Here is a 27873-nt window from a genome sequence, read left to right on the forward strand (position 1 = left end):
TTGCTCCATTTTTCACTCTTAATTTATATTAGAGTACCCAGAGGGAGGGCTCCAGGTCTCACACGCTTTAGTCCTCCAGGTCAGGTGTCCAAACTAAGCCAGAAATGATGGCGGTGGGTCCAGGTTTTTGTTCCAACTGATCCACCGGTTTAATCAATATTCTTCTTGATCATAATTGGAATAAAAACTTGCCAGTTTGGACACGGATGCTTTCGGTCTTCTTGGAAAAGACACTGAAATTTCGACTCCTTGTTATCTGTTGAAGGAAAATAATTAAAAAAATGGTGGGTACATTTCTACATTTTCCAGAGAGTTTGTCAAAGAGATCAAAAAGTAAATAATGCATAATATTCCATAATATTTACATTTATCTACGAAGAAATATAAAAACAAGACACTGAAACAGAGCAAAAAAATAGGTAAGTTATGTAACACAATTGTATATGCACATACACACAAATATATGAAAAAAAATCCTAGGGAATTCTTTAAAATCATAAAAAGGACATTAAATGTAACCACTTTTATGATTAAGGTGGAATTTCCTCCAGCATCTGCTTTATGGAATACATATTTATGCAAAATTTGATTTACAATGTATACGGTCACAAAATATAAACAAATCCTGAATTGAAGACAAGTTAAGAATAGGTCATAAAATTCTAAACATGCTGATTTACAGGCCTCACTCTTTATATAAAGAAACTGCGCCACCTGCTGTTTTTAAAAAAGTTTGCAATCTCTACAAACAAAAAAACGTGAGACTCAAGTTTCCATATCAAAGTTTATTGCTGACATGCATGTAGTTTCTGATGAAGTAGAAAAATATGTTTTTTTTTAATACAAAGGTGATTTTTCCCCCCGCCTGTACAATAATGTGTCTCGAGATGCCCCCAAAATATGACCAAGCAGCTTAATAACCACAACAACGAGAACCAAAACACATCTGCCTTATCAAAAAAAATTAAAATTAACCAAAAAATGATAATCGCTTGAAACACGTCAGCAATGTCCCAAAAAATAAAATAAAAACTCAACTACAGTACTTTAAAGCAGAGATGGTGATTGGAGAAAATAAAAATAGAAAAAAACTGTTTGCTACTGAATAAGTGTATAATCCTGCTGAAATGGAATTATGAAAAATAGTGTATGTTTTTTTGTAATATTACAAATTTTCTAATGGAAATATCCATAAGAAAAATGTCAATTTTTTCAACTAAATTATCGAGAAATATTTCAAGAAAAATATAATTTCCTTGCTACAAAAAAAATAAAAAATTAACTAAGGTTAGGGAAAAAAAATTATATTTAATGAGTGGTAGAAACAGTGGTGAAAATAATAAGCATTTCCACTCTTGCTACTAAACGAGTGTCAAATCATGCATTAAAAAATTGCACATTGCACTATTTTCATGCTTTGCAATAATCACAGTAGCAAATTTTTTTGTGAAATTAAACGTGCTGAATATGGAGCGAGTGAGGGGCCGCTGTGGGGGAGGGGGTGCACGGTTAATGTGTACATTGAGCCAGTCGATGCTATGGCTAATTAGCATTTTTGTGGTCTATTATCGCTTTAGATCGTCAATATGTGCCGTGTTCCTACTATAATATTGTGATGGAAATCGTATTCTACTTTAATTAGCAATTTTTTAAGAAGGAAGATCTCAGCAGTGGGTTTGTATTGAAAAATATTAAAAGTTAAGCTTAAATTAGAATAGCTTAAATGGTGGCATTGGAGTAAGAATGAAGTTTTTATGGCAAGTATGTGGCATGTTTTTGTTTTTGCGGGAGGGGAAGCTACTTTTTCATGATGGTAGGTGATGGAAGCGGACTTTGTTTTTGGGGGAGAGGACAATAAATAAAAAATGCATCTTGAAATACATCAGAATAAGAGCGGGCTTTGGAAATAAATAGAACGTTAAATGGGTCCCGCGGCAAAGTTCCATAACAGTTGCTGGTGTTGGCTTTGCCTGAAAAAAAAATTGATTAAAACAGAAAGTCTCCTCACGTGAAGGAAGAAAAAAAAATAGGATTGAAAAGTAAAAATGACAGTACGCAACTACACGGGAAGTAAAACATGGACGTGGTCTGGTGGGGAAAAGAAAATATTTTTTTTTTTTTAAATGAAGCGGGTCAAAGGTCACTCTGCTTTTTCACAGTGTGCCAGATAAATTACATCATAAGACGCTTTTCCACTGCACGGTACCCACTTGTGATTGGCCGGATGTCTGAGTACCAATGTTCCCTCTAAGTTGCGCGCGTGTGCAATTGCACACTAGTCTCACCTTCTCTGCGCACAGCAGATCATATGGAGCGCACAAAATAAAATCCCTTTTTTTTTTTTTAGCTGTGAGGCCGACGCGCGAACCACTCATCTGCCGGGCCAGCCCATTCATAGATATTAATCATTACATTTTATTATTACTTATTTCTGCCCAGACAAACAAAAAATTAGAGGGAACATTGCTGAGCACTAGACCAATAATGTGAATTTTGGTTGCATGGTCCGCAATCTCCACTTGGATGCCCCGTTTCACCCTAAAAATCATTTTCCTGGCTTTGCCGTTTCTTTGGTTTTGCGCATACAAACGCAAAAAAGAGTGAAAGAAAATAGACAACAACCTTCAATGGATGGGACTTAACAGAAACTGTGAAGTGTACTACTCCCGCAGAAATCTGTTAAGAACATGTAGCATAATGCTAAAAAAAAATAACAATAAAATGGGAGAAATAAGAGAAGCATATTAAAAAATACACGCACAATAAAATTGGCTTATACACGTGCACCTCTCATATTTGGGAAATACATTTGTGTACCAAATGTTAACATTGAGGCCTACATTGACCCAAAATGCGGGAAAGCAAATTTGAGGTTGTCATTCCCAGCCATTGACGACGATAGACATTTGGGGCGATGACTGTCTGTCCTTCCGGTTTGATTGGACGTCTAGCGTGGCCTAAAAAAGTGAACTTTAACCTGTAGCCTCCCTTTTCCGTGGCGGTGTGGTTTTCCCGTCTTTCGCCGAGCCGGGTTAGTACCGCGTAGTAGAAAAGCATCGAGAGGAGGGAGGAGAATAGCTTAAAAATGGCCGTCGAGGGGGCCCCTGGCATGAAAAACCCACACGGGCGCACACTCGTGTCCGAGTGTCATTCACATTCACCCTGGAAAAATTTAAAATAATAATAATCCCAACCAATCGCACTGGTCGCCGGGCGGATCGCCGGGCAGATCGCCGGGCGGATCGCCTGGAAGTCGTTGCGGTTCCCTTTGTGGCCTGCCGTACCACCACTCGTGTGGGGCTTCTCAAGTTTTGTTTACATTTTGCGTCCGACATCGGGGTCTCGGCGTGGCGACTTCCGGGAAATTCCGCGTGCTAGCTAGCTGCCTAATGCTAGAAAAGAGATCTCCACAGGGGACGAGACCCCCGGTTTGGTACCCGGGCCTGGTTCTTGTTCTGTAAGGTCCGTCTTTGTTGGGATAGTTAAAATGCTACTCCGAGAACGTAAAGATTAAAAAAAGTGGGAGGGGGAAGCTTATTCCATTTTTCCTCAGTGGAAAGGACTTGTTTTTTTTTTTTGACAAACATGAATGCCGTCGTAAACCGGCGAACGTGGTTTACCAACACGGAAGAAGAGGTGGATTGATCTGAAGGGTTTCCCAAAAAAGGGGGGACTGCTACATATGGGTGGTCCCGTATGGATCAGGAGGTCCAGAATACACGCAATGGAGGGTTGCACAGTGACTAGAAGGCGAACCCGGCCGGGGGCTTTTTTTGTGAAACAGTTCGGCCCCCCGCTTTGTTCCCCGAGCCTACCTTACGCCTTGGGATTTTTTCTGGATCTACTTGCGGAGGAAGCGCAGCGCCAGGATGGCGGCGTCCAGCGGGCTGACGGGTTGGGCGTCGTGGCCCAGGCGCCGTACGGGAGGAAGGCTGTTGAAGTGGCGCTTGAGGAAGCGCTGGGCCCCGTGGAACGGGTTGGCCTCGTGGAACGGGTTCTTCTCCTCGGCCAGCAGGAGCTGCTGTCGCATGTAGTTCTCAAACTCGTACTGCGACGACTCTTCCGTCACTTTGGCCTTGATGGAAAGAGATCATTGGCTTGAATTCGTAATGGGATAAAAGCGGGAAGTGGGCTGCCCCAATCGCCAATTCATAAAAATATCCTTTTGGACGACGATGTGATATTTGCCGAGATGAGAAAGGCCGTACAATTCAATTTCAAGTACAGTGGTATCTCGAGATACGAGCTTAATGTGTTCCGGGACTGAGCTCGTATGACGATTTTCTCGTAACTCAAATGAACGTTTCCCATAGGAATTAACTAAAAACAAATTAATTCGTTCCAACCCTTTAATAATACTGAAATGTGTTTAATAGTACTAAAATTAGATGGATTTCACGGAGGGGAGAGATGGACAGAGAGGGAGGGGGGCTTTATTGCACGGCAACATGCTCGTAACATAACATAAACAAATTTAAATTAACTTGGATTACGATGCAGACACAATCAAAAATAAATTTAATCTAACCTTACACTAAATCTAAATGTTGATACCTTTCTTCTCCCGGGTTGGCTCTATTAGCCCCGCCTCCACCCCGATTTTCAGATGCAACCTATCGAGGGTTGTTTGCTTTTGTATTCCCTTCAAAATATTCCCAAAATGATGCACACCAATGTCCTCACAATAGGATAACGCGCGACCACTTGCCAACCAGAAGTAGTATATACTCCTCTCGTATTAGCGATCGCTCCGCCATTTTCACTGACTAACGATAATTTGCACTCGTATGTCGAGGTACCACTGTACTTACTGTTGATAGGATATGCACAAATGAATAATGTTGAGTTACACTACCAAGCAAATTTGAACATTTTTTTGGAGTAATTCCATCCTTGTGCACACAACATCTATCAATATGAATTGTTTTACCTCTTGTAGATGCTCCGGGTGGTTGACCTGATCGTCGATATCCGGCACCACCTGCAGTGGACCGCTTAGCGACGAAACAGACTGCCTATGAGGGAACAAAAGGGGGTGATCGTAAAAAGTGGGCAAGGTGGCCATCACCACGCGAGTTTCCATCATTTTCACATTCTCCACCGCTACGTTTTCCCTCTCCATTTGAACCCCGTGGCTTTTATAACATGCTTATTTATAGATTATTTTTCTTGAAAACAATCTCCATGTGGTTAAAATTGAAAATCAATACCTCCATTCACTCCTTATATTTCACTCCACGGACCACGTGCGTCATCTGTCTGTATTTTTGGGTCCAGTAAACAAATACACCAGAGGCTAGCGATTACCCTCCCCCACCCCCCAAAAATCATTATTTTCCCATTTATATACCAATTTGGTGCCATTACAGAAGAACCATTTATCGCTAACACTGGATGTTAGATGTCCCGTAATTTCTCGCATATTAGCCGCCTCTGCGTATACGCCGTACCTTTAAAATCGTTGACTTTTACAATTTCTCTCGTATAAGCCGCCTGTGATTCACAATTTTAAATTTAATAGGGAGTACATCTGTCAACTTGCAGTTTCGTGCATGTCAAGTCTAATTTAGGTCTAATCTAGGTTTCAAGATGGTGGCGTGCACAGACGCAGCGGCTCTATGCTCTCCAGTTTCCTGGTCTACAAACACCACGGCAGTAGTGAAGAAGGCCCAGAAACGAGTCCATTTCCTCAGGGTACTCAGGAGGACCAACTTGAACACTAAGCTTCTGGTAACCTTCTATAGAGCCACTGTGGAGAGCATCCTGCCATACTGCATCATAGTGTGGTACGCTGGAAGCACGACAACAGACAAAAAGGCCATGCAGAAAGTGATTAACACTGCCCAGAAGATCGTCGGCTGCTCTCTGCCCTCACTGGAAGACATTGCCAGCCCTCGTTACCTCAGCAGAGCCAGGAACATCATCGGGGACCCATACCACCCTGGTCACAATCTGTTCCAGCTGCTGCCCTCTGGCAGACGCTATAGGTCCCACAAAGTACGGACAAATAGGCTTAAGGACAGTTTTTTTCCCACATCCATCAGGACTCTAAACTTGCGGTAACACGACACACAATCCTTTCTGCGTAATAACTTCGGGGTGAGATAATATGAATAGACGTTGGGCGGTGATCTGCCTCCTACTGGCTGACTGAAGGTAAGTGAAAGACAGTGAGATGTAAGTGATCCACTCGGGGGGTGATGCGATGTATCCATCATGGCAGAATGCCAAATTAGTCCGAAATTATCACTTATTTGGGTCTTTTGCCGGGAAAACGCACCTTATGGAGAAGCACTACCAATTTCGTCATACGCAGTTTCTGGGTATGATGACAATTAAGCTTTTTTTGTCAAGTCAATGATGATGACAAAGCCTATGTCCGATTATTATTATTATTTGTGCGCATATAAGCCGCACCCTTGATTCAGTCATTTTTTTAGTGACAAATACGGCCTATATGTGAGTAAATACGGTAAATGATATGCAGATTTGGCTACGGCTGCTACGCTAGCGCCGACAAAGCTTGCCAGCTTTTTTGTCAAACATCATCAAAAACTTTGCACCACTATGGAAGAACGATTTAAGGCTAACTATGGGTTGTTGGGATGTATTTAAAAAGGGTCAAGCTAGACATGGTTGGTTTGACTGATTAAAATAGCAGCTATGTGAGGGCTAAGGCTGACAGCCACGACCCCCGAGTAGGCCACGGAAGATCGTAATCGGGTTTACCGCTTGGGGCAAACTTACCAAGACGCGATGATGTCACCGAGCGACTCCAGCACCTCGCTGGCCGTCAGCCTCTGCTGGGGATCGAGCACCAGCAGCTTTCGGATGAGACACACCGTGTTCTCGGAGACGCGGCCATCCCTGCGGGAGACATTTGGGATGTTAGACGCATTTTCTTTGACAAACAAACATCAGTAAACCTATGGACCTTTTCCGAACTTGGAAATTTACTGCACATATGCACTCAATAGAGAAGTGAGGTCCGACTTTAAGTTTCCTGGAAACCTTTGAGTACCGCCGCAAACTTTCACCTGCAACCCCGAAATATCCTAACTTTCTCGGAAGGCATTTCTACCCAGAAATATCCCACCAACGGCGACTCACTCTGGGATGGCGTATTCGGCGGCCTTGATTTTTCGGAAGAGCTCTTGAGGTATGCTGTTGTAGAAGGGGAACTGGCCGTACAGCATGGTGAACAGCACCACGCCCAGAGCCCACATGTCGCTTGGCTTGCCACGGTATGGGCGACCTGAAAGCAATCATCAACCAATATTTAAATCTCAGGGACAGTTGGAAACAGAGCCCCTGCCATGTTGCATTTCACCAATTTTAACAGATTTATTTATTTGGTTCTTGGGCCGTAAACATTTCAAAGGAAAGCGGACTATGAAACTCATTTATGGGGAAATTTATAACACAAAGCTTAATATTTTGTCCGTAACAAATACAACTTTCAGGGTGATTATTGTGGGGAATGTAATGATTAACTAGATGAGCAATGGTAAACAAACAGAGTCCATATTTTCCATATACAGTAATACTTTGACATACGAGTTTTCAGTGGTTTTTTCCCTGTTAGTCAGTGCAAATGGCGGAGCTTGTTCGCTAATACGAGAGGAGTATATACTACTTCTCGTTGGCAGTTAGTCGTGCGTTATCCTATTGTGAGGACAGATGTGTGCATCATTTTCAGAATATTTTGAAGGGAAGACAAAAGCAAACAACCCCCGATAGGTTGCATCTGAAAGTCAGGGTGGAGGCGGGGCAAATAGAGCCAACCTGGGAGAAGGAAGGTAGATTCAACTTATTTTTGAGTGTGTCTGCATCGTAATCCAAGTTCATTTAAATGTATTTGTTATGTTACGAGCGCGTTGCCATGCAAAAAGGTACCGTTGCATTGGTGAAATTTCCTGATTAATGCAAAACTTGAATTATTAACCTGCAGAGTCATGCAATCAGTTGACGCTTGTCACAAGGTACACCGCGGTCCACATTTACACACTAAGGCAATGTGTCAAAGTGGCGGCCCGGGGGCCAAATTTGGCCCACCGCATCATTTTGTGTGGTCCGGGAAAGTAAATTATGAGTGCCGACTTTCAGTTTTAGGATCAAATTAAAATGAAGAGTATAGATGTATATTAAATTTCCTGATTTTCCCCCTTCTAAATCAATCATTGTCATTTTTTAATCCATTTTTTCTGATGTTTTTTGTTCAAAAATCATTTTCTAAAAATCTAAAAATATATATTAAAAAAGCTCAAATAAAGATTGTTTTAGATCTATAAAAAAACTGAATATTCAGGGCTTTTAATCCAGTTCTTTTAATCAATTTTTAAAACAAAATTAATCTAAATATTATATCTAAAATGGTCCGGCCCACGTGAAATCTAATTGACGTTAAAGCGGCCCGCGAACCAACCCGAGTCTGACACCCTTGCACTAAGGCATGCAAAGACAGTAAGAGACACAGAAACTAACACGGAAGCAAACATTGATAAACAAACACACACAATAGTAGGGGTTTTTAAGGGAGTAGTTTCCCTCCAGTGAGTCATCAGTGTGTGAGTCACTGAAGCTCGCTTTTAATTGCACGCCAGTCACGTTATGTCGACACACACTCACGCACTTTAAAATCCGGGTTTATGTACAGTTCTGACGAGGCCCGCTGCGACGGCGTCAGTGACAAGCCGTCAATAACTACTTTCCGTTGTAAAGTACAGTCATCGTCCTGTTTGATGGATGAATAACAAAAGTCCACCGTACAGTGTGATTAAAAAAAAACGAAATCACGTTTTCTCTGTATTAGAAAACATGAGTCAGTAAAGTACCAACCTCTAAATGTTACGCAACAGTTCTTAGTACAACTTTCCTTGCAACTCACCGCTTAGCACGTCGGGACTAATGTAGGCGGGGCTTCCTCGTTGGTCTTTGAGGAGGTCATCCTCGCTCACCAGGTGTTTTCCTAAGCAGAAGTTGGTGATGGTGATTCGGTGCGTCCTGCAAGAACATGTGACATGTTAAAATGTGCAATTAGGAGAAAAAGCATTGGATTAACAATGAGTGTTTAATTTACATTAACGATCACATGTCGGAACTAGTTTTGACTGGATGCAACATCCATTAAGCTACCTTAGGCCGCCATTGCCCTGCATAGCGTCTATGACGGTTATAGTCAGGAATTTGTTATCGATATTTCATCGTTTACCTTGTCGAATAGTTGAGAATGACTTGTCGAATTTGAAAAAGGAAAGATAACACATTGTTATGACCGTATACTGAAGGGGTGTAATTGTACATTATGTTTTGTGTTCTAAAGTGTTGCTATAATATGCACACGTGTTGATAACATATCAGTAAAAGTTGGATTGAGGAACCAACAACGAATCACTATCGTGATTATTTATTTCTCCCTGTGTTTTCAGCGGAAATGCAGAGTATAACAAACACACACCCACATCCACACACACAAATTTGATGAACTCTTAGACTGCCAATGTCTGCCTGAGACTTCCACGAGGGAGACAGGAAGGACTAAGATAGGTCACGTGACAACCTGTGTGACATTTAACTCATATACTGGCATTGACAGTGATAGATATGAGATATAAGAGTGGGTTGAATGTTCCATTTTAACTAGCTGAGACTCACATAGATTTCCATGAGAGGACGGGAAAGACTAGGGTACGTCAGGGCAGAATGGGTGTTACGATTTTAAATCATTGGATCTCATTGATGATGACAGATGTCCCATAAAGCGTGCTATTGGAAAGTGATTAGGTTTTAGATTAGATGAGATAACTTTATTCATCCCGTATTCGGGAAATTTCATTGTCACAGTAGCAAGAGGGAGAGAATACAGACACAGTAAAATACATTTTAGACAAATAAATAGGTCATAAATAAATACATAGATAAATAAGCGTGTTGAATGTGGTATAGTTTGCATTGTGAAGAAAAAGGCCAAGCACAAATGAGTCAAAATTGCGTGATTAATATGTTTTGCAAGAAAATGTTAGGCTAGAATGGCAACAGGATTTTTGCGCTTAGTCGTTAGAGAACGAAATAGAAGAAAACGGAACCCTCTGGACAAACATATGAGTCAACCTGCGGCTGACAGTGATTGTTGATTACTAAGCCTGCATGGTGATGACCCGGCGAGTGGATTAGCATTTAGAAAAACGAAAAACATGCTAAAAATGTATAGCCGTGTGCAACCACACTACAGACGTGTCCACCTTCTTTCTCATATGCTCTTTTGCGTCAGCCAGTTTCTTTGTCCTGAGCTTTTTACCGTGGACTGTTTCAATTCAGGTCATACAGTGTCTTAGTGAATGAAGTAGGAGGCCAAAAGGAACACGACCCAGCACTCGAAGGGCGCCCTTGGCGCAAACCTTTGTGACGAGCTCGGCTCTTTTGTCCTCGCGCGTCACGACGTTGTTTGTTATCGGATCGGAGACGGGGGTCGATTAAATGGCATGTTTTCCTGGTGGGGGGTTGATGTCATTTGATCTTAAACCCGAGCCAGATTTCGGCTCGGCTCGCATTTTCCTGAAAGACTTGACAGCCGATGAGGAAGGAGGTTAAACGCGGGTCGCGCTGTAAATTTTGCAGATCGCAGCCATCATGTCACTTTCAGCCATTAAACAAAGTGAGCACTTTACAAATGGCTGGCTCAGGCCTTAAGTTGCATATCTGCTACATCAGATCTAAGCGTAAAGTGTTATTCATGATGAGCCATTTACTTTACAAGCACTTTAGATCAGAGAAAGATCTTTAAGTGGTTCCAGAAGAACAGACAGGTAGTAAATTGTTGTCAGGCTAGCTGTTGTACATCGTGTAGTCCAGTTTGTAGTGTTTTTTTTTATAGTGGTTGCAACATAGTATTGCAGTCTTTGTTGTATTTGTAACAGTGGCGTAGGGCTGCGAAAATCTATCATAGACATGTTGATTAATTTCTGGTTATTTTTGAGAGCCTAAACAATGTCAAAAATACTTGTTGAATTATTTACTACTAATTCAATTAATTTTGGTAGTCGTAGTAAACAATGAAACGCTCACTATGTAAGCTTTGTGAAAGAAGAGTTTTTGTCACCCTGGTTAAGATTCCGTTCTGGGGTCCTAGGTTCAAATCCAGGTCGGTCTACCTGTGTGGAGTTTGCATGTTCTGCCCGGGCTAGCGTGGGTTTTCTCCGGGTACTCTGGTTTCCACCCACATTCCCAAAAAGATGCATGGTAGGCTGAGTGGACACTCTAAAATTGCCCCGAGCTACGAGTGATTGGTTGTTTGTCTCCTTGTGCCCTGCAATTGGCTGGCCACTGGTTCTCTTAGTTATCTGGGATAGGCTCCAGCACCCCCAGCGAGGATAAAGCGGCAGCGAAAATGAATTTATGAATGGTTTGTGATTAATCGTGACGGCCTTAGTGTTGGGAAAGTGGCGTGGGTGGTAGTAATAGTAGAAATAATAATACTGGCAGTAGTAGAGGTGGCAATATTAACAGAACTCGAGAATAAAAAAATAAAAAAAACGTGCCGTTGCACGTACACCACTGTACATGTCATTGGGGAGAATCTGTCAGGCAACGAGACCGCTGATGCAAACCAGTGAAAAACAAACGCGGCATTCATGCATAGCATGACAATCAACGGCCTGCGGGATTCCATTGAAAATGGCGATTGCGCCAATGAGCGTCATTGGGGGTGGAAAGAAGAGGAAAGAAAATATGATTTACGACATCCTGCTTTCACGGCAGCCCGCGTCGTTATTAGTGGCGCAAACTGCTGAGTGCGGCGGGTAAAAAAGCGAGAGGACATCGAATCGGGGTGGAGGGACAGCGCGGGCATGACGGGAAAAGTGAAAAAGGATATGACAAAAGGAGACAAATCGCTTGGACAATGGAAGCAGGAAAAGAGGGGAGAGGGAGGTGGGTAAATAAATGATGACAATGTTTGAGTATGTGTGTGTGAGAGTGTGTGAGTGTACATGCATTGCTGTGTGAGTCAGCTCTGAGCTATGGGCCCTTTGGCAAGCCTCTCCTTTGTCTCCGCCATGGACGGACTGTTCCATCGCGCCTGCCTCCCGACTAAAACGCTTCCACTGTTTGATCATCGCAGCTACTGGGGTCAACGGGGTCTCGGGTCTGAGATACGACTTGTTGATCCTTGCAAAAAGATATATTTTTGTCTAAATTGGCGCATTAGCATGAGAATTAACAGGATTCTTAGAAGAGTAGATGGAAATATGCGAGGATTAGCGATAGCATAAACAGCAAAAATGTGCATGTGGAGACTAACTTGTGGCATTTATGTTTTAGGTATGGATATTACCGTATTTTGGTGTTTAATATACCCCCCCATTTAATATAATAATGATAATTATATATTAAACTGCAGGGGTATATTAAATGGCGCACAAACGGGAAGGTACGATCCACTACGCACTCTTTATGCCGTGATGGGGTGCATCAACGTTTTGCAGACTAAAACTACTTACTGCTGAATAAAGTCTGACTTGGAATTTTAATGAACTTAAGTATCTATAATGATGCCCCCCATGAACACCATACAAATCTTGCCAAAAAAGCCGAGTTGCCGTTTAATATACCCGGGTATATTAAATGGCGCACAAACGGGAGGCTCAAAAAAGCAAAAATCATTTAATATACCCAGGTATATTGAACGGCAAAATACGGTAATAATTACACCTAGTGATGGCAGTTGTGACATAGAGGTGTGGCTATTGCGAGCACTTCTAATGTTGCTCACACTGGTCCTCAGTGTGCTCAGGTTGGTTCTCTGTATGCCCGGATATGAAAAATTAGAAGGGATATTTTTGCCCAATATTTAAGGTCATTATAGTCACCTGCGCATTAACTTTCTCGTACATAAATCTAATTCTTAAATTGGCTTAATATTTTATCGAGAAAGTCAATAAGGCCAATACCGAAAGATTGATAGATCCCAGCTAGCTGTACCAGTGCAAATGGATTGGACCTTTTAGCCATTAAAGGCACCGAAACTTGATCACTCAATGTCAGGCGTCCTACTTTAAAATGGACTTGATATCTATCGAACACCACCAATGACAGCGAATGAGTTGGATCCCCGTAGAATTGCAATTCCTTGCAAAATTTGCATGTGCGTGAGCTAAATTTGTTTCCTTCGTGCCTGCAGACTGAAGCACTGCCTCTTTGTGAGGAGCTAACTAAACAGTTCAGTTACTCAACCCGCAGACAGGAAGCGGCCCAATGAGTCTTTCTATGACTGATCACACTGTCGGGATAAGAATGTGACCCTCTGCTCGGGGTGTCGTGTCGGCTGCGAGACATACTGGCCAAAAAAACACAAAAAAAGCTTATTTGGAAGTCTTACCGTTTGTTCAGCACCATGTTTCCCAGTTTGAGGTCTCTGTGCACAATGTTCTTCTGCAGACAAAAGAGACAGACAGGCTCTCGGTACACAATCCGAACACGTGTGTATAAATAAATATATAAATATTAGAGATATTATTTACCTTGTGTAGGGCTTCGACTACGCGCACGACATCGTAGAAGATAATGATGGCCTCGCGCTCGCCCAGGCGCTTTTCCTTAATGACGTAGTGCTGCAAGTTGATGAGGTCGGCCGTCTTGTCGCTAAAGTCGTGCGCGCAGAGGCAGTCCAGAACCAGGCAGATGCGCTTCTTCATCTTGCGCACCTCCGCGGCTTCCGGGTCGTCCGCGAGCACGTAAGCTCGGTCCTGCGAGTCATAACAGCCAAAACAAACAGACTCAAGTGTCACAGTACTCAACTGGAGTTCTGAACCTAGGACCTCATCAAGACTTGGTACTACTTCTAAAACTTATTTTAATGTTGACCAGTTATCTATTACTATATATTGATGATTTATTTATCATTACTGTATATTGCTTGTCTATGTGTTTGTTTGTTGTTGAGTCCAAAGACTCAGCGAGTCACTCGGACTGCATATTTATTAATTATTTGTCTTTTTGTTGCTGTTATTAGTGCACGACGCAGTGAAAGCTTAAATTTTTATTAAACTTGTATAATGACAATAAAAGCATTCGATTCATGTACCCATTTATTGACCGTTTAGTTTACAGACTGTTGTGGGAGTAGTAAAAGACTAAATTGAATTTGAAAACACCCATTAAGAGCAATAAGGGCAAGAGCGATTGCTTCCAGCTCATCTCACTCAAAATAGATTGCAGTTAATACTAAAACAGCTTGAAATAATACATTAAAAAATATACAATGCTTTTCAGTGCAATTGGTGGAGAACTGGGATAAGTTTGTTCGTACATCATATTAAATTAACAGTCCCTTCGGCCCTTGTGAGGACGAGCTGAAAGAAAAAAATTATGAATGAATGTTAGCAGTATCACCAAATGGGGTCAAAATATGATTTTTTGGGGGGGATAAGTTTGTTATATAGAAATGTTTTAGCCTAGAAATGGGGCAAGAGAAGCTCATTGAGTTGTGCATCATGATATATAAATATATATATATATTTTTAAGATAACGCTAGCAGTTCTGAAAGCATCTATCATTCTCATCTCTGCAAGCATAATTCGATCAATAAGGCATCCCTAAACGAATCAGAGCGCAGGTTGGACCGCCGCTCTTCTGAGAAGACGGGAAGATGGAATAATAACAAAGTTAAGAGGGCGGCCGACGGGAATGGGTGGGCAGGTGAGGGATGGGGAACATTGTCAATGGATGACGCCGGGAAGAATGAATGACAGCGGTTAAGTAAGGCTTTTAAGACGGCGCTGACTCTTCGACATACGAGCAGCAATTCGAGATACGAGTAAAATTTCGAGCAGATACTTATCTTGAGATACGAGTAAAATTTCGAGCAGATATTTATCTTGAGATACGAGACAAATTTTGATATACGAGCAGACAGCAGACGCGAGAGGCTGCTAATAAGAACATCATGGCCACTGTCTTTCTGAGCGCATCTCCCTCGTGTAATGTCTCTGCGAGTGTCTGCATCATAATCCAAGCTCATTTATATTTGTTTATGTTATGTTACGAGCGCTTTGCCGGGCAAAAAGTCTCCCCCCCTCTCTGTCCCTCTCTCTACCCTCCACGAAATCCGTCTAATTTTAGTTCTATTTTAGTAATATTAAAACACTAGTTATTGGTTACTTTGTTAATAGATGGCGAATTAGAACAGATAAAAATGTTTTTCCAATCCAATATCCTGGTTTTGGTCTTTTTTTCAGAGGGTTGAAACTAATTAATTTGTTTTTAATTCATTTCTATGGGAAATGTTCGTTTGAGTTACGAGAAAACTCGACATATGAGCTCAGTCCCGGAACGCTGTACCTGGAAAAGGCCGTGATGGTGGACCACTCCATCCTGGTTGTGCAATAGAGACAGCAGAGAATACTCTGTGTGCAGCAGCATCTTCCCTTGCCGTTCCTCCTGCGTCTCGCCGGCAGACTCCACTCGCTCCTCTAGCGTCAAGATCTGCGGGGAAAGAAAAAAAAGGGAGAAATCATGAGTGCTTTAGGGTCAAACTGCGGGTGCAGCTTTGACAGTTTACTGCTAGTTGCAGATGATCCTTGGCCTTGACACTGAAACCTTTTGAAGCGTGGGATGACGGCTTGAGACAGACCGTCGCCCGAGGGAGGTCAGCCGAGGCTTTTGTGAAGGTGTCGGAATTTAGAACATAAAAAGAAAAAAATCCAGCACAGTTATGGGCTGAACTTTGACCAAATGACTTGAATAAGTCATTCAACGAATGTGGTACGAGAAAGCTGAACAGAGTTTTTGTTAACTGCTCTGGCTTCCTTTCACATCCCAGAAACTGTCGTGATAGGTTCTTTGAGTGCGTTTGGGTAAAAGCCACTTTGGGTGTAGTTACCTACCTTTCATTTCAAGCAAGCTTGGACAGAAAAATGCTAAGATTTGGGGAGTTTGAATGGGATGAACGGCTAATTTGTATAAATAGAAAACGTTTGAGCATGAGGCAATTTGGAGTTATGGGATTTGTAGTTTGCGAGAGAGGAATCCGTCAGCTGTCATCAACACCGAAGCGTTACTAAACATTTGGAATGTCTAGAGCTAAGGTGTCAAACTCAAAGCTCGGGGAATGGATTGGGGAACCTCAGTTTATGTGGCCTGCGAAATAATTTTTTTATATTTTTTGATCATATTGTCGTTTAGTTTTTCCTTCATTTCTATTCCTTTAAATTCTAAAATATTTCACAAGCTAAGATATTGCACATTGCGCAATAACAATGTGCAATATCTTAGATTGTGCAATATTTTAGAATTTACCTTGCCAGGTTGTGACTTTTTATATTTTTGTATTTTTAAAACGGACTTTGAGGAGTTGCACCACCAATTTCATTATTTTAATTTGAATGTAAATTACATGAATGAATAGATTTGCAAAGGTATTGTAGTTTTTAAATTAGTTTTAGCTTTTCTAAAAACATTAAATTGACAAATATGTTTAGGGGAAAAATAAGGATAACCTTAACTGTTTTTGCTTTTTAATATAAAAATATATATTCTTTATTTGTTAATAAAAAACTAAGGTAAAAAAGAAAATCTACATCTTGGATTAGAATAGAATTTATCATATTCGGGAAATTTCTTCTCCCCTTTTGGACAAAATCTAATCAATAAAAAGAATATTTTGTGTTTTCCATCCAACAAAAAAAGTAACAACAACAAAAAATATCAGATATTAAAAAGCTCCGAAAAGACGATTCTACAATATTCAGGCTAACAAAGTGGCAAAATAAACTAGCTGCCGATTCACCTATTAATAAATTAGTTGTCAATTTATAGACACAGTTGTGAAAATATTTCAGATTTGACATGACGCGATTGCGGGCATGGGGAATGGGGCGGAGCTTGCAAAAGAACACGGATAGGGTCACGCTCGTGGAGCCTCCTAATGACGACTTTCAAAGCAAACATTCCAGGTGAGGACGCTACCTTCCACCCCGTCTCGTCCATCACGTCCAATAAGTCCAAAAACACACGAAAACGCCGAAGTGTGCGGCGGTATAAAAAAAAGGTGAAAAGTTCACATGCCCACCAAAAGAGGCTTGACCTCCAAGTTTGACCTCACTTACTTTGAGCTGGTAGAAATCGTCGGTGCCATCTTTCCTGGCCAGACACTGCGCTATGCTGGGCACGGGTGAGTTGCCCAGACGAGACCCTGCAAAAACACACACACAAAATAAATAAATAAATGGAAACAAGAGCAGCTGCGTGACCAAAAGGCAGGGAACGTACTGGCGTGTGTGCTCATTAAAACACACACACACACACACACACACACACGGCCATTAACACCCCCGGCGCAATGTTTAGTTTGGCGCTTTTGCAGATGGCTCGTAGAGTAAACGAGATGTGTCAGGCAGGCCTCGGGACTGCGAAGTAAGTGCATCTTCCATAAGCTTGTGTCAATGGCGATCAGCTAAATTCCTTGCATCGTTGTCTCAGGCGTACACACACACACACACACACACACACAAACACACACACATGCACGGACGCAGACACTCGCGCCGCTTTGATTTTTCAGACATGCATATTTCGGACACAAAAACAAATGAGTTGTCTTCCAACCAAAGTCCCGCAAGAATATACGCCCCCTAAAACAGACCAAAACTTTCAAAAAAAGCGCCCGAAGAATGTCCGAGATTTACAGCTATGAAAAAAAATAAGTATAGAACTTGCACTTCATTTAGACGTGAAAATAACCATGGAAACTACAGGGAAATCTAAACAAAATGGTTTCACGCTTGCCAATTCACAACACAGCAGTAATTCTAACGGCTAAAGACATTTAAATTTGGGGTGCTCAAATCACTATTTTATTGTCGATGCCTTTTCCTCCCCTATAAACGGTAATATTCCGATTATTCTTATTTAATTTTAAACCATGGAACATTACATTATCTTATTTTTAACTTCACGTGCAGTAGTAAATGCTCATGTAGCTTACTGATGCTACATGCTAACGGTGGATGAGCTTCAATCTTAATGCTAAAAGACAATGCAAATGGTACAACAAACAAATTCAATGGGATTATCACATGACAAAGTAATACTCCCTAGTCTGTATTTTTATATCCTCTGCAAAAAAGTGATTTGATGCTTTTGTGTGTAAAATACAGTGTGCACAAAGTTTTCAGGAAATTAAGGCAAAAGAGAAAAACAAATTGGACTTTTTTTGCATTCAACAACTGTTCATTTTTCCTATTTTTAGCACAGGCTGAAATAAACTCGGGGATTTGCTGTACACTATTGAGTTATTTCAGTCTCAAGCATGCTCACACAACAAATTAAATTTATCTCAAGGCCCCATTAAATGACTTGATCAAATTACCGTATTTTCTCGCATATACGCCGTATTTGTCGCAAAAAAATGGCTTATATGCGCACAAATTAGACAATGCGGCCGTTACGGTCATTTATTTCAAAATAGAGAAAAGGAAAACAGATAAAACGCTTAACAAAATCTATGTTGACGTCTATGAATGAAATTCAAGAAAAAAAAAAAAAACGTATTTTGCATTAAACGTGAAAAAAAAACTCACTTATGCCTGCCATTGCTCGCTCAGGGCGCCGCCATCTTACCTAGGGATGACAAACTACACCGCAACATACAAACTTCCTGGTTGTACTGCCCACTTGACTTCCTGGTTGAATTTGTCTACGTGTAGGCAACACCCTTTAGGAATGTGCAACCTTTCGATTCATAAAGTATCTCAGAAATACCTTGTGCGATGATTTTTCTTAACATTTTCCCTTCAAAGTATAACATCTGAAATCCCTATTAAAACCACGAATATGGAGGTGAAAATTGTGAATCAGGGGGCGGCTTATACTCGAGAAATTGTCAAATTCAACAATTTCAAGGCATTTTTAAGGGTGTGGCTTATACACGGAGGCGACTAATATGCGAGTAAAATACTACTACATAACACTAATAACAAAAAAACCACTTTGAAAAGCAACCTGTCCATACTACAAACTGACGAGTCCTTAAAAAAAATCTAAAAGGCTGTATGATGACAACAGGTTATTTCCATGTGTTCATGTGTTTTCCAACTGTGTCCACTCAAGTGGACAACACACTTCCTTACCCAGGATGAAGGGCCCGGCTCGTTTGGCGTTGCTGCCAGATATCCCGGGACACTGCAGCTTGCCGGCTCTGCCCGATGTCTCTCCGGCCCCTCTCTCCGACGCACGCCGCTTGGACATACTGGAGCTCTGCGGGGGGAGGGGAAAAAATAAATAAGTACAGTGGTACCTCGACCTACGATCAGCTCTACCTACAACATGCTCGAGGTACGATGAAATTTTTGATCGAATAATTTGCCCGCGATACGATCAAAATTTCAAGATGCGACCAAGCCAGGTGGCCATGACATGAGAGGCTGTTTATCATTGTAGCGCACTGTCTTTTTTGCCACATCTTTTTCGTGTATAACAGATATCTACGAGCACTGAACGATTTATTCAAACGAGTTTCGACCAGGAATCAGACAACGCGCATGCGCGGGCAAAAAGAGGGCTTTCTGGGTAATGAAGTATACTCGTGCACACAACACCCATAGGCAATGGCACCCTTTCTCAGAATAAAATTTCATTACCCACAATCAATTAGTACTATTAAACACATTTTATTACTATTAAGCCACTGGGTTATGTGTTACTTTGTTAATAGATGGTGAATCAGAAGAAATAAAACATTTTTTCCAATCCAAGATCCTGTTTTTGTTTTTTTTTCAGAGGGTTGAAACGATCAATGGGAAACGTCCGCCCGAGTTACGAAAAGCTCGACATCCGATCTCAGTCCCGGAACGGATTAAGATCGTATGTCAAGGTACAACTGTACATTTAAAAAAAAAAAAATCAAAATCCTGTCAGGATTGAGCCTGCAGGCTGAATGCTTGCATGGAATTCTCCCCCCAAAAATGCATTGCTCAATTCGGTGAAGACGGCATGACGCCGTGAAGCGGATCCCGCTCGGCGAGTAAAAGGAGGTAAAACGCGGGTCAGCTCCTCCCGACATATTTAAAGCGTCCCTCCCACACGTTTACCGACACCTCAGCGCCAACGTGAGACCCATTACGGCTGCGTTCGCAAGAACGGCCGCAGGTGTCGAGGATGACGCCCCGGCTGACAAGAAATTTCCTGACTCGCAACGGCTGAAAAAAAAAACAGAAAAACAAACCCACATTCAACAAGCGTGCCTTTCGTTTTTTTCCAAAAATCCGACTTGATCCTTCCGCTCTTAATCTTCGCCTTTGATCCGAATATCTGGCGGCTTATCGGCGGTCCTCCCAGTCACGCGACCCGCGTCACGGCCAGGCCGGCGACGTGCCGTAAATCCAGTGGCGGAAAAAAAGGAAAAGAATAAACGCCGTGGTGAAGCGGTGGGTTTTGTTCGGCGGCTTCTCGTAACAGGGAAGTGGCGCCCAAGAACGCGGGGCGAGCGATGACTCACCGCTTTCGACTTGGACGGAGATGCGTGTTTTAAATGCTCAGGTGATGACACCGTCAAAAGAGGACGACCGCGTGTGCCCTCGAGCCCGTGACGCGGGTGTCAAGGCAGCTGTGGACGGTTTCGGGCGGTAAAAAAAAGGGAACCCGGGTTTTTGAGCGTATGGGAATACGTGTGTAATGAGTAAGAGGAAAAGTGAAGTTCCGCATATAATCAGCAGCGGTGTTTGGATTCAGATCTGCTATCGCTTGCTAATAAAACATTTGTTTGGGGAGCGATACTGCTGCTCACATTCACTTTAGCGTTTTTACAATCGCCTTAATTATATGTCACAATTACATATAACTGCGAGCCTTTTTTGCAGGTCCAAATGACCAATTCCAACAATTTACATAGATTTATGGCTGTTTGTTTAAGGATGGAATTGATGTGGAGTAGCTTTTTTGCATATTGCTGTATTTTCCGGACTATAAGTCGCATCTTTTCTTTAATTTGGGTAGGCCTGGGATTTATACTCTAGTGCAATTTAACGTATTTTCTTGCATAAAAGCCGGACTCTTAAAATTGCCTTAAAATGGTTGAATTTTACAATTTTTCTCGTTGGTTTGTAATATGGACAGGTGTCTTTTCAAAGGGTTTTTGTAATTAGTGCTGCGTAGTAGTAATGTACCGTATTTTCTCGCATATTAGCCGGTTGAATTTGACAATTTCTCGCGTATAAGCCGCCACGATTCACAATTTTCACCTCCATATTTATGGTTTTAATAGTGAGTACAAGTGTTACTTTGAAGGGAAAATCTTAAAAAAAAACATTTCTGAGATACTGTACCAATCGATTGCTAGATTGGAGATTCCTAAAGGGTGTTGACTGTACGTAGACAAATTCAAAAAGGAAGTCAGGTGAACAGTACAACCAGGAAGTGTGTTTGGAGCAGTCTAGGTAAGATGGTGGCGCCCTGAGCGAGCAATGGCAGGCACAAGTAAGTGACTTTTTTCAGGTTTTATGCAAGATACTTTTGTTTCTTTATTCATAGACATCAAAATAAAATTTGTTTAGTGTTTTATCTGTTTATGGTCGCGGTCCGGGCGACCAAAAGACCGGCGACCAATCGACCGCACACGACAAATACAGTGTATATCAGAGGTCTCCAAACCGGTCCTGGAGGGCCGCTGTGGGTGCAGGTTTTTGTTCCAACCGATCCAACACAAACAATTTAATCAAATAGGTTTCTGCTGAAAAAAGAAGCACCTGACTGCAAACCACTGATTGCACTTCTAAGATACCTGATTGGTGGAAAGGGTTCCTCTTACCGGTTAGAACGAAAACCTGCACCCACTGCGGCCCTTTCTGGAATAGTTTGGGGATCAGTGGTGTATATTGACGGTGACAGACTTCATGTTTAGAGACATTATTTGAGCGGTAACTTAAGACCTATATTAAGATATTGTTTTTGGCTAAGGGTTTAGATAAAACTGGGATTCAGTACGTATTTAAGACAGATTTTGATCCATTGTGGCTGCATCTGGAACATATATATTCTCGCATCACTACAAATGGAGATTGACTGTACATACACAGTCATACTAAACTACTTCACATTCAATGGACAGAGACGGATGACTCACGCTAGCAGAATTTGACTGTAATATAAAGCAGATTCAACAGCATGCCGAGAATGTGGGAAGTCAAACTCGTTGGATTTCTACTCGGGCCAACAGTCTTCTTGGTGTTTTCAACCGACGGGTCCGTGCGCCACTCGCCAGTTGGCACTTTGGGCCGGTTGCGGAGACGAGGACAGTTGGCCGTCGCGGCCATTTCTCACTTCCGTCAGGCTTTTTTTTGGTTGGCAATTCCAGACAGCGCACCGAGTCATTGTCATGTCTCTCGCCCATCTGTCTCTGTCCCCACGAGTCATCGCCCGGGGAATCTGATGGTTTGATTTCTGACAGACGGGCTGCGCCGGACGGTGCAAGCCGCTCGTGACGCCGAGTCACGCTGATGAAGAGATTATCTCTACAAAAATTATGTTTGAGAAAGAAATAATCAAGAAGCAAAAATCCTATATTTTTTTTAAATTTCATTTGAATTTGTCGACTTACTCTGAAAAGTTCGTCAATTACACATCAAAAGCATATGTTTAGTCGTTGCACTTTTGAAATCACCAAGTCCAATTTTTTTTACCATATGCTCTTGACTGATCCAGAATCAGTTGTGCTAACGAATAAACATGCAAATTTTTGCCTCTTAACATTTTGATAGGACATTTAGAAAAAAAATCTACATTTAGAATTACTACAAATGCTACCTTGTTACTATGACCCGGTTTTTATTAAGCCATATCATGACCAAAACTATATGCACTATTGCTGGTATTTTGGGAGCACAGTTTATAAACCTGGCGGGTTCAAAAATGCTTTTGAAGTCTATTGTTGTCAATACAAGCCGAATAGTGAACATTTTTGGTGACTCATTTTCATACCTGTCAACTTACACATTTTTCCCATATTTTATACGTTTTTTTATCATTTCAGATTGCTTACGCCGTATAACAACTTTTAAGTCAGTTTTTTTTGTGAAAGCGATCTCGTTTTAGCCATTTTGGCTCTAATCCGGATAGTCTCGGTGACTGCTAGTAGACGAAAACATCATTGTCGATTGCTAATCTTGTCATGCTTTAAGCATTTAAGCATCAGTCACTTCCGCCTTTTCACTAAATAAATATAGCGCGTCAGCAAGCAATGTAACCAGACAGTCAAGCTATCAGCGTCATACAGCTATATCTACAAAATCTTGAATTCGGTGCGTACTGATTGAACACCTCATCCATTTTGGAGAAAATTTTAAGACTTCTATATGCGTAAATATGTGCCGTGTTGCATTTCTAATTTTTATTTTTAATCGCTTAATAAGGGGAATTGCAATCATTAATATGGGGAGCAATTATCTGAGGTTCACTGCTATGCATTTTAATCTGAAAAAAACCCAACGACAAATGTCAAACATAAAACCCAAGACGCGTTAAAGTGCTCCATTTTCCGGCGGTCCCGAAACAAGCTTGTCCATAGAAAACGCGGGTCAGCGCACAACAAACTTGAGCCATATTATCATCATCCGTCAACCTTGAAGCAATGTAAATGATTCACTGGGAGGAGCCATCACGCAACGAGCCATCGCTACCTGAAGGCAACAAACGTGGCCGCTAAACACCAGACGACCCCCTTTCCTGAGACATGTAAAAAAAATAAAAACGCAAAGGTCAGCGGCGCCGCCGAATGCGGGCCGACCTAGATGACGTCGTCCCGGTGATGGCACGCGGCGGTCTTTTTCTTCGCGAACGAGTCTTGGAGATCGCCTCTCCGAGAAAAAGTGGGCGATAGATGCGCCGAAATAGCGCGAGGGGGTGAGGCGTGATTTTTCGGTGCCCACGAGACAAGACGGCGCCCTTAAATAGAAAGTGAATCAAACACAAATGGCGCCCGGCTAGATTCGCCCACAGGACTTCTTGGCGCGGGAACATATTGGTTGCAAAAAACATCACGATTAAAGCTTGACTGATCGCCAACTGGTGGAAATCTAAACCCAATTCAAGGCCATCGTCGACATATTATAACGCGACTAGATAGCCTTGATACAGTGTGAGCTCATGTGGAATTAAAAGCACATAGATTGGCAATAAAAACGACTGTTTTTGTATTGGAAGTAGTGGTCAATTTAAACAAAGCCTACATTAAAACTGATAGATTTTAATGTCTATATGCAATTTTTAGTCATTTCCGATCTTTTTGGTGGCCTATCCAGTATGATATTCAATGTAAAACCGACATGTTTTGGTTGCAAGCAAAAAAAACCTCACAATACGAGATATATGTTGCCAAACAAGGCACTTGATAACGATTACCGTATTTTCTTGCATATTTGTCGCTCCAAAAAATAACTGAATCGAGGGTACGGCTTATATGCGCACAAATTAGACTTGCACGAAACTGCAAGGTGACAAAGACGAAAACGCAAGACAATGCGGCCGATACGGTCACTTATTTCAAAATAAAAGATAAACATACAATTTATTTTGACGTCCATGAATGAAATCCAAGAAGAAGAAAAAAACATATCTTGCATAAAACCTGAAAAAAGTCACTTACTTGTGCCTGCCATTGCTCGCTCAGGGCGCCGCCATCTTACCTAGACTGCTAAAGACACACTTCCAGGTTGTACTGCTCACCTGACTTCCTTTTTGAATTTGTCTACGTGCAGGCAACACCCTTTAGGAATTTCCAATCTAGCAATCGATTGATACAGTATCTCAGAAATGTTTTTTTCTTAAGATTTTCCCTTCACGGTAACAGTTGTACTCCCTATTAAAACCCTGAATATGGAGGTAAAAATTGTACATCAGGGGGCGGCTTATACGAGGGAAATTGTAAAATTCAACCATTTTAAGGCCATTTTAAGGGTAAGGCTTTTACGCAAAGGCAGCTAATAAGCAAGAAAATCATGATATCCAATGCAACGGTTAAATACAATAAGTTTACACCTTTTTAAAAAATGTATCAATTCTTGGCAGTGGCATATCAATAACATATTGAGATAAAAGTTATTGAGATACTTTACCTTCTGCATATTTTCAAACCCCTACAATTTAGCTCTAAACAATCACCATAAACAAGAATATCATTTTTTCCTCTTATGGCATGTTACAATTTAAAAACCAATCATTACCGTATCGTACGAGATTTAACGACACGATAATCTATCTACCTAAAATACAAAATAGATTAGAAATTTTACTTATAGGAGAGAAAAACCAACAGGCTCAAAATTAATGTTAATGATGCAAAAAATGTTTATCCACTTTATGAAATGATTTGGCCAGATATAAATTTGACAATTTTCACTGTTGAACGTAGCCAACGTCAATGCGTCAAACTTCAACTTCCTCATCACGAAGGTGAAACGATACCTTATGAAAATAATTTCCCTAAATTGGTTTTGATGTCATCTGATCTATGTAAAATGCCAATGATAGCTGCGACGCATCATTTTTTTGCAGGTTGTCTCACGTAAAAGCAGCTAAAAATAACAATTCCACTCTGAGTTTCGCGTTTCCTGCCGTGTTTATACGGTGTTGCTTTCCCATTGGTTAAAATTAGCCTGACCACGATTTATAAAAGCCTAATCTGCAGTCCTGGCAAAATTTAAAACTGTGTTTCCCAACTAGTGTGCAGCGGGAAATTACAAAAAGTCATACATTGTGATAATCCAAGAGAGAAACCTCAATATTAAGAGATTAAAATCGAGCTATTAGAGTTAAAATTGAAATAGGTTGCACTCTAACAAGATCCAAATCGTAATATTATGAGATTAATCTATTTTTTTATACGTAAAGTAAACAAGGACTTCAACTTTAGTCGACGTTAAGTCTGTAGGCACAAAATGGCTGTTCTCGTAATGTTAGTTGCTTGAAGTAATATAGGGAGGAATAAAAGTCATAATATTACGAGATTAAAGTCATTTTCTGGTCGTTTGGTTTTGAGGGGCATCAACTTTTGTCTCTGTGAGCACATAACTTTTAACGTAATATTGGGAGAAAATGTCAAAAACTAAAATAAGGTTAAAAAAGGTTAAATATTTTATAAACAGTCGAACTGAAAGCTGTTCGGGGTCTGCAGACATCAACTTCAGTGTGAAAAAAAATCAAATTTTGGAATAATTTGGGGCAGATTATTTAATTCCTGTTAATAAAACTTTGATGAGAACAACTTTATAATGTTAATATAGGCGACATAGTTTTAAATTAGATTTTCAGCTATCCTGAGGTTTTTTCAATGCAAAAATTGTGCTGCAGCTCAAAACACCGATTTAAAGAACACCTGCACCAGCCTAAATTGTCCTATAGGCAATTAGTATTTAATCCATGCTCAAATATACTTAATTGTAATGTTAATGATTTATTTACTGATTAAAAAACAAATCCTTGTGAGCGGTGGTGATAAACAGACGCATTTAGTTAGTGTAATTAGGCAATTATTTGGAGGTTTTCAGAACTCGTTTGTCTTGAGTACATTTTTCGCGATACTTTGATTACTGTACGTGCCTCGGCTCACTAATTAATATATGGCTAAAAATAACTATGCTTTTTATAAATTCGATTTTTACGAGTCAAGAAAATAGTCTAGGTGCACCTTTTCAAGTCCTTTTAAACATGAAAACAAACACTTAGCATTAAACATGTCAGGTTTCCTTATGTTATGTTATATACGTTTTTTGTAACAAAAAAATGACGTTATAAATAAAGTTTTAATGGAATTAAAGTTGACATTCCCGAATTGGGAGCTAAACCGGTCACAGAGAAACACACAAAGAGGGCACGCTACACTACCAAGTTTTTGGTGTTCATAACTTTATAGCCGTTATTTGAAAATGATAGCATATCGAGCGACTTTATTTCGTTTTGAAAGCCTCTTAAAGCGTTTGTTGACGCGCGTCCAGTCAGCGAGAAAGAGAGCGAGTCCATTTAATCAAAGTAGGAACCCATACAGCTGGTTAGCCCGAAGCTAACTCGCTAGCTTACCTCGAGCCGAAACCGCCGGGTTAGATCAAGTCTCGCGTCGTCCTGCGCCCTCACAACGTCGACAATTCTCCGGCTGGTCGGCTTCTCTGCTTGTCGACGGCTCCGGACGAACCGTCGCGGGTCGTCTGGTCGTTTTTCGCCTCCTTTTTGTGACCAAAAAAGGAGCAATTAAGGAAGAAAAGCCCGCTCTCTCCTCGCTGATCGCATCTTTCCACAGCGACAGCGCCACCTGACAACGGATGTGACGCACGTTCTATTCGACAAGATTGACAGCACGCTCGGCCAATCGGAGGCGAGGGGCTGCTCGATGATGACATTTTTTTCTATTTGCGTAATGGAACAGGATGGGATTACATCATTGTGTAAAACGATTACAAACCTTGGGCTTGTTTCTAATGTCTGGACAAGAAACAATGCCTCACACTAAAAAGAATCGCGTTTAAATTTTCACGCTATGAACAAATACACATTGCATTCCACTCACTTTAACTTAGTGACTCAGTTTTTGCACGACAGTGACTGCCAGTCACGATGGAAAATAAACCCCCTTAAATCCAAATTCCGCTTGCACACCACAATAAAAGGCTAGTCAAAATGGCAGAAAGCTTCTTAAACTTACTATGACTCAGCTGTGCATTGGCTCCAGGCTACATGAAAGATATTTACTGTCATTCATGGCCCACACTTTATTTTTAAAAGCATGAATGATTAATTCATGAGTCAATCGAGCTCAAATGTGATAGCATAAAACAGAAAAATACACATTATGCATGCTGAAAACCCACTTCCTAATGGCCTCTATCATTGAAAAT

The 27873-nt window shown here is 41.2% G+C and overlaps 1 protein-coding gene across 3 annotated transcripts; it reads right to left on the reverse strand.

The window, feature by feature from the left end:
• Positions 1-27290, reverse strand: stk40 (serine/threonine kinase 40). 3 transcript variants are annotated; one of them, XM_077598457.1, is made up of 12 exons: positions 27062-27290; positions 19126-19252; positions 17104-17189; positions 15338-15481; positions 13518-13742; positions 13376-13428; positions 8888-9003; positions 7111-7255; positions 6748-6867; positions 4931-5015; positions 3816-4075; positions 1-256 (listed from the first exon to the last, which is right to left on the reverse strand). In XM_077598457.1, the coding sequence occupies exons 2-11, from the start codon at positions 19241-19243 to the stop codon at positions 3842-3844; spliced, it is 1326 nt and encodes a 441-aa protein (XP_077454583.1). In that variant the 5' UTR covers positions 19244-19252; positions 27062-27290; the 3' UTR covers positions 1-256; positions 3816-3841. The 3 variants fall into 3 exon arrangements, with proteins under 3 accessions (XP_077454583.1, XP_077454582.1, XP_077454584.1); XM_077598456.1 differs by lacking the exon at positions 1-256 and having other exon boundaries at positions 771-4075; XM_077598458.1 differs by lacking the exons at positions 1-256; positions 27062-27290 and adding an exon at positions 20224-20827 and having other exon boundaries at positions 771-4075.
• Positions 27291-27873: the final 583 nt, after the last annotated feature.

The sequence above is a fragment of the Stigmatopora argus genome, chromosome 4 (assembly GCF_051989625.1).
Source record: "Stigmatopora argus isolate UIUO_Sarg chromosome 4, RoL_Sarg_1.0, whole genome shotgun sequence".
NCBI lineage: Eukaryota > Metazoa > Chordata > Actinopteri > Syngnathiformes > Syngnathidae > Stigmatopora > Stigmatopora argus.